This window comes from Antrostomus carolinensis, unplaced genomic scaffold (genome assembly GCF_000700745.2).
Source record: "Antrostomus carolinensis isolate BGI_N321 unplaced genomic scaffold, ASM70074v2 scaffold52331, whole genome shotgun sequence".
NCBI classification, from domain to species: domain Eukaryota; kingdom Metazoa; phylum Chordata; class Aves; order Caprimulgiformes; family Caprimulgidae; genus Antrostomus; species Antrostomus carolinensis.
Window position 1 is genome coordinate 1 of NW_010295907.1, and position 7,740 is coordinate 7,740.

The 7,740-nt window shown below is 41.8% G+C and overlaps 1 protein-coding gene across 2 annotated transcripts in view; it reads left to right on the top strand.

Annotated features, from left to right (window-relative positions):
* The first annotated feature begins 4,298 nt into the window (after positions 1-4,298).
* Positions 4,299-7,740, top strand: part of TAF5L (TATA-box binding protein associated factor 5 like) — a 16,556-nt gene continuing 13,114 nt past the window's right edge. For both annotated transcript variants that reach the window (XM_010178102.2, XM_010178103.2), the window contains exon 1: positions 4,299-4,440. In XM_010178102.2, coding sequence (XP_010176404.1) covers positions 4,299-4,440 — 142 coding nt within the window. The remainder of the gene's footprint in view (positions 4,441-7,740) is intronic.

Sequence of the window (7,740 nt, forward strand, 5' to 3'; positions counted from 1 at the left end):
GAGGGAGGGAGGGAGAGCAGCGTGTCCTGCCCAGGTAACGCGCAGGAGATCCGACGGGCGAAGCGCGATGTTTGGCTCTGTCTTTGGGGGGGGAAAACAAACCAAACCAAAACAAAAAGACCAACCCAAAAGACTGTGGAATTGGCGAAGCTTAATCTGTGGAGGGTGAGCCAAATCTAGTTCCAATGCAAATGGATGCAGGCTCTTTTAAAATCACAGATGTTTCCTCTCTCCCTCTGTGCAGGCGAAAGCATTCTCGGTAGCCCTGCTTCTGCAGCACTTCTCCTGTTTTGCACCACCCCTCCTGCCTCTCCATGTCACTTGTCACCTGTACTTGCCTGTTTTTCCAGATTGGAGCTGATGCATGTGTGAAGTCCCTCAGCTCTAGGTTCACAGTTAGCTTCATATCAGTTTATCCTTATCTTGTTCATTCTGAAATTTTGTACGTCTTAGATTAACTTAATGTCACAAAATTAAAAATTATGTGATTTAGTATTGTTGGTAAACTTCCAATTGCACCTGTTGTGATAAGGGATAAAAAAAATGGTACTTCTCTGTCCACAACTGAGACACAGTTCTCAGTAGAGAACATTGAAAATGTGCTTCTGTGGGTTGTTTTCATTTTATTTTTCATTTTTTTAAGATTGCTTGTCCTTGGTTCTTCTCTGATGCTCACAGGTCTTTCCTCAGTCTGTTGGAAGGCAGAGGCTGCCATCTCAGAGTCAAGACATAAGACAGAGTCTTTTAAAGCAGCATTTCCAACACTAGTTTTCAAGCTCTTTTTCGTTTATCTGTACTGGTAATATTTCAAGGCTGTGGAACCTGCCTAAATCTGTACCTGAGATGTAGCATAGGCAGGAAATTTCCTTGGCCCAGTGTTTAGTACACAGCTAATTTCCAGGTCTTCTAGGAAAGAGGAATTTGTCATGTGTTTTGTATGATCAGCCTCTCCTCTGGGTTTTGGGTTTCTTCAGTGATTTTGGTTCCTCAAAAAGGATTAACCTAATATCCCTTTTTTCTTTTTTAAATGCTCTAATTTATGACCCTGCAGAAGACGCTGTATGGTGGCTGTGCAGGCTCCTGAGGGGATCTTTCTTCTCTCTCTCTCCTTATGTATTTCACTTATCAGTAAAAATAGTTAATGGCATTGGTATTTATTGTTCTCTCTGGCTGTTTGAGAAGAACGAGGCAGCTGGGACTTCTGAACAATTGTTTCAAGCCTTCTGCAGGCGTGGACAGGGAATGCTGTGTGCTTGCAGTTTGTTTCATATTTTGGAGATTATCTTCAGTGATGAGAGCTAGAGTCTTAAAATTGATTAGAGATTAAAATGGCAAGCTTGTCCTTTTTTGCCTTTAAATTCTGCATCATTGACCTGTTGTGAACTGGCTCAGCTTGAAGCCAGCTAGAGGCATTTTGGCAGGCCACCCTTATCTTTTGTTTTATGATGTACTCTAATTTTGAGGGCTTGATAAAGAATATTTGTAGGAATGTTGGTTTTGCTCTTCTTGCACTTTTCACGAACGCTGCTCCTGTGACGTTGCTCTTTGCTGAGGGTGAAGTATAAAGGCAAAGTGAATGAAGAAACAAAGGCCTGAAATGAAAGTAGGGGTGACAGCATGTCTGATGCCAACGCGTGTTCCTTGGTGAAGATGCGTTTCTTGTAAGGTAGTTCCTACTCTGTCACCTGGGAGTAGGGGAAAAAGATACTGCTTGTAACACCTGCTGCTGTGGCTGCTGGGAGGGGAACACCAGGTACCTGAAGGGAGCCAGAAACTGTCCAGGTTGCGTGAAGCAGCTGCAGACACCACTTCGCTCATCTCAGATGGAGAAACTGGGGCTTCCCTGTTATCCCCAAAGCTCTGAAAAAGCTTGGACTTGAATCAGCTGCCAACGACTGCTCCTTTCCCAGGCCCTTCTCTCTTACTGCTAAAATGTCCAATCCTGATGTTAAAATTTGAGACTACTGGGTAACCTACTGCTTTTTTGGCCTATCACTTAATATTTACCATTTCCTCTGTTGGTCATCTGCTTGTTCAGCCGCTTGAAAAAGCTGATCTCGGTGCTCTTCGTGTTTGCCACTGTCATGTCAAAGGGTCCTCTGGAGTTCTGCATCTTTCACACACCAGTTTTCAGTTTCTCCCATCCATTATGAGTTCCTGAGGAATCACCTGTATGTGCATGCTGTGCCATAACGAGTAAGGGTTTTCTCACAAAATCTAACCTAGTGCAAATTGATTCTGTAACTGAAGCAAAAAAGTATGGGCAGGGCTATTTCTGGATGTTCTCTCTTTGCAATTGAACTACAGACTTGAGGCCAATTTTCACACTTTTGACTGGCTAAACCACTTCAGAAACATTTAGTTGAGTCTGTTCCATGCCATTTTGGGAGTGAGTTTCTTTTGGATTATAAGCCAGATACAATAATCTAGACACAAACTCACCAAAATGGTTTCTAGACCTGAAATAAGCATCTGTGAGACCATCTCAAATACAGTTAAGTTGCTACCCAAAGCTAAGCTGTATGGCAGACTGTGTGCAGAGGTGTTAGTGTGGACCTGGGCACGTCAGTTGTACATGACTCCACACTGCTGGCTGAAATGCAGAATGGCAGTGGAATACATTATGAAGCTTAGTTCAGGAGGGTGCTAAGGTGCTAGCCCATCCTGATGTCCACCCTTCTTCACAGTCTTCATTAGCATTCTGCCTTCCCTACAGTTTTGTGCAGCAGAAAAAGTGTTCTGTTTGAGACAGTGTAAGTCTGAAATGTAACTTTTTAAATTGCAAGGAAGATGAAAAGGAAGTTTGCTTTTGGAGTGGATAAAATGGTGGGTGAAACCCATGATTTTAATAGGTCTATCTGGAAATACTTTGAAAACTCCACACCTGTTGATGCCCCTTCCCCATCCTCAACAGTTATTTCACCTGTGAGAACAAATGGAAATCTTTTTAAGGATTTCCCCAGAGCATATGGGTTTGCAATTCCACATACCTGTTTAAAGTAACTTTTGCTGGGGTTTTTTTGCCATCTGTTTGGGACTCCACAGAGGGTTTATTGTTCTAACAACTGTGATAAACACTAAAGTGTGTATGGATATTAGAAAAGACTTGTTTATGATCACATTTTTAAAGCTGTCATTTTGTTAGAAATACAGTTCTTACAAGAGAGAGGAATGGGCATCCTTGTCTGCCTCTCTGAAAAGTTGTTTCATTGGATTTAGGTACTCAAACCAGAAAGCAAGAGCACTTGTAAAAATGTACACAGGTCTTGTGGCAGTGGGGCTGCAAGGGGCAGAACTATCTTGAGGTAGCCTGTGGCTGTTATTCTGGTGGAATAAAACTGTTGCTTAGTTCTGCTTGATTTAAAGCCTTTTAGGTTATCTAAACATCTGTGTAAAATTGATGGCTATTGCAAAGGATTGGTGACAGTCAGGGACTGCTCAAATAGCAAGGGAGCTGTTGCATTCATCTTACTGAGGTTCTGCTATTACAAGCCAGAGGCTTCAAGGCTAGCATCAGGCTCCATCTCAGGTACTGAGATGCTACCAAGTAGCGTTTGTGGGGATGGCTTTCAAAATTTAGATAAAGGAAACGTCAAAGGATTTTTTTTTTTTAACTTTGGTAGGAGGGATGTGTAGATAGATGGGGGCAGGTGAAACAGGCAGAAGGCTCTGCTTTTGTTTTTAGTTTCCCTGTTTTGGTTTTTTTTTTTTTTCTGGGGACTTACCTGACTGAAGTGCTAGAACTGTGGCTTTAACCTTTAGGTTCAGGCAATAAGCTATTGCTTCTTGAACTCCTCAAATAGGTAAAATAGGTGTGCTATTTAAAGCATTATGATTATGAAATTTTCTTCCTGTATATTAATTTCTCATTCCCTTAACTCATCTGCTGTCATTTTATTGTTGGTCATGCAGAGGAATCAGAAAATGACTGAAGAATACCCAAATGGCTACTGTAAAAAAGCAAGGGGGAGAAACAGTACCTTTTTATGAGTTAATTTTTAACAAAATCAGATACTTCAGCTCACCAGTGCAGTTTTAGTTCAGAATCCTCAGCAGTAGTTGGGAGTCCTCAGTGAAATTAGTAGAATTAGGCAGGAAAATATCTTTGTGGATCTGATTCAAAGTGGCTAATTACACATTAGTACTGAGAGGCACATGCCTGTAGGTTTTGCTTCGTACTTCAATAATGAAGTTGTTTGACAAGCAATGAAAATACTGAACTGTTTGGTCTCTATCAGTATTAGCATATAAGAGCCCACAGTAAGAGCCCCATCATCTCTTTCTTCTCTCTTAAGGTCATGAAACGCGTACGCACAGAACAGATTCAGATGGCAGTGTCCTGCTACCTCAAGCGCCGTCAGTATGTGGACTCAGAAGGTCCCCTAAAACAAGGGCTGAGGCTGTGTCAGACCGCTGAAGAGATGGCAGCTAATCTCACAGGTAATCCTGTCATATTTTCCATGCATGCTTCTTGGCAGAGTTGCCACAAGTGTGAGTGTGTAACTGCGTGAATTTGTCCACACGTATGGACAGCTCTCCTTTTGAAATAAGGAGATTTCCCAGCCTGAAGTTCGCATGAGTTACGAACTTCTGAAGAATGAAAATGTGGATGAAAGTGTAACAAGGTGAGATTCACAGTCAGTGTATCTAACAGCTGAAATACCAGGTTGTGGTAGTGGAAAATGGACGTGTTGTATCGCAGAGAACATGAAGTCTCTTGAGTGGTGGTGCTTTGGGATGGAGGTGAGAAGAACCTGGATGAGGAATAAGTAGAAGCAAGAAAATCTGTTGTACCTTCCTACTCCAGAACAACTGGAGTTTAAGGGCAGTTAATGACAGAACAAGGGGAAATGGGTTTAAACTGAAAGAGGGGAGGTTTAGATTAGATATTAGGAAGAAATTCTTCACTGTGAGGGTGGTCAGACACTGGAACAGGTTGCCCAAGGAAGTTGATGGATGCCCCCTCCCTGGAAGTGTTTAAGACCAGGCTGGATGAGGCTTTGAGCAACCTGGTCTAGTGGAAGGTGTCCCTGCTGATGGCAGGGGGGTTGGAACTAGATGATCTTTAAGGTCCCTTCCAATCCTAACCATTCTATGATTCTGTTCTATGATAACTGTATCATGTGAAATGGAAGTGATTCAGGCTGTTTCTTTCTCTGACCTAGTCAGCTTTCTAGTTGTGAAAGCTCTGTCACTTGAAAAAACACCCCTTCAGTGGATGAGACAGTTTATTTCCCTGCATGCCCTTTCTCTTCTTTTAAGGGCTTCTGAATCCTGCTATACTACCTGCTTTTCAAATCCAGTCTTCATCGTAATTATTATTTTTGTTATAATAAACTACTCTACTACTTGAGCACGTACAAATATTGAAAGGATGCACACAACGTGGAGTTTATAAAGATTAAATTAACTTGCAAGAGTAATAGAAAATACTGGGCTGACCTCTGGGTGAAAACACAAGGGGGAAATGTTTTCTGATAATTAAACTGCTTAGACTGTGACAGTATCCCAGGCTAAGAGTAGTGGAGACCTTAGTTACTTGTGATACAACTTAATTTGACAAAACATTAGTTGCTGTATAACTCCGTACTCGTAGCTAGATAAGATTGGATGCCAAAACAGCTCTTTCCACCTCTAGAGTATTTTGCCATAGTCACAATCCAAAGATGAGTGACTTGTGGGTAAATGTCCAGGCTGACTCTCTCAGGGGCCTGAAGGAAATTGGGTAATATTTCATTATTAGAAGTTACTTACATCTTCTTAGTACTTTTCATTTCCTTGCTGTTTTCAGAGTAACTATTGGAAGTTTGTCGCAACTCCCTGAAATAATACTGGGGGAGATGGGGAAGTAATAAAACTAAAGTAAAATGTTGATTTGTTTTTGAAGGCAGATTTTACAGGAGAGGTCAGTAGAAAGGTCACTGTTGAAATGGGATTAGAACTTGGGACCAGTCCATACCAGGAGGACACAAGTATCTGAAGTAAGGAAGAGGAACTGGATTGCAAGCCCTTACATTCACATGTGGCATCATGCAGAAAAAAAATGTTTTAGTAGGGAGTGTGAATGAGTGTGTGATAGTTTTGTCTTTTTACTAATATTCCACCACATGTTATTACTAAATTTCTTCTTTTTAGTCTGTATCCCCTTGCTAGTGCAAGGGTTTTGTGGCTGGTGATTCAGGACTTAGTCATCAGTTTTCATTAGAGCTGAAAATGGTCTGCTCTCATGTATTCAGCTGCTTACTACTACTTCTTGTCAAACACGCTCGCAGTAAGCTCTCAGAGAGTATGCTGCAGTTCCATGAATGACTGTCAAAAAGGAAAATCCCAGCTTGTACTGATGCTGACAGCAGAGGCTGAAAATACTTTCTGCTGCAGCCATCTTAGTTTTACAAACTGAATGAAAACTGACCAGATTCTGAGGTCTGCATTGCCTTATTTCGGGGAAAGCAATCAAATACTATTTTCTGAAGACATTCTTGCTCATTCCTTAACAAAGCTCACCGTGCTTCTTCTGTTCAGCTCTTTTCTTTTGTTTGACTTCTAAATTAACCAGCCTGTATAAATGGGAGAGTTGCTTACTTCTGTCTTTAGTTCGGTGATTTCTTCTTTCACAGTGAAAAGTGTCTTCTGTTTTCGGTTTTAAATAGTTTTGTTTCTCAGTTTTACCGCAGCATTTCTTTTCGTCTTCTTCCGGGGTCTCTTCAGTTCAGCCCTTCTCCATTGCTTCATATACTTACTGTGTCTTTACAGCTCTGTTTTCACAGAATTGCAGAGTAGCCCAAGTTGGAAGGGACCTTGAAAGATCATCTGGTCCAACCTTTTGTGGGAAAGGGAACCCAGATGAGATGATCTAGCAGCCTGTCTGAGTGCATCTGCACTAAAATACAGCACAGAGCTTCCTCATGCCTATCCCATGTTTCTGTAGAAAACTAGAAGAATATTTGAGGACAGAGTGAATGACTGAGGAACAGGTTCCTCTCATGTTCCCTCTCATAGTACACTATCAACACGTGGGACTATCTGCAATAATGTAAAATTGTACATCATCGCAGTCAGGTAAAAAAGGAATCGGTTGCTGTTGAACAGTGTTTACGGTAGCCCCGCATTTGTTAGCTGGACGCAATGCTGCTCAGAGCCAACACAGAAGGCCCTGGAGGGTGCTGTCCATATCCTTGTGTTAGAAGTGAGTTCCTTTGAGTTTGCTATCAGGTCGCATAGCTGGCTGCAGGTACTCTAAGTGAAGTCAAGGAGAGGATGTTGCCAATAGATGGTCTTATGAGCACGGGGCAAAGTGGAAAAGAAATTATGGTAGATTTATTAATGTATGAGAAGGGTATGGCCAGTGTTTTACTTCCACCAGGAGAAAAATATGCCTGACAGTTTACTCTTGTTTGGAATCACTTGAGCTCTTTTTGCAGTTCTGGTTGGTGTAAAGTTTTGGGAAGGCAAAAATTAGAATCTGAACTTGTTATAACTGTCTGGTTATGTAGGGTTCGTTTACCATTTGCTTGATGGGAACAAGCTCTAGCATCATTACTGAAAGAGTAGGGTATAATGATTGCTCAATCAGACTGTTCCAGGTTAGGTCGCCAAAGATGATGTTCCTCCTTCTTGATTTGGAATTAAGTTGCTTCTGCAGAGAAGGCTGAATAGGTGGCATGGAGGGAGCACTTCATAAAGCCAAGGACAGTAAGTTGTGCTTTCATGGCATGGACAAGGTGGCACGTCATTCCCATT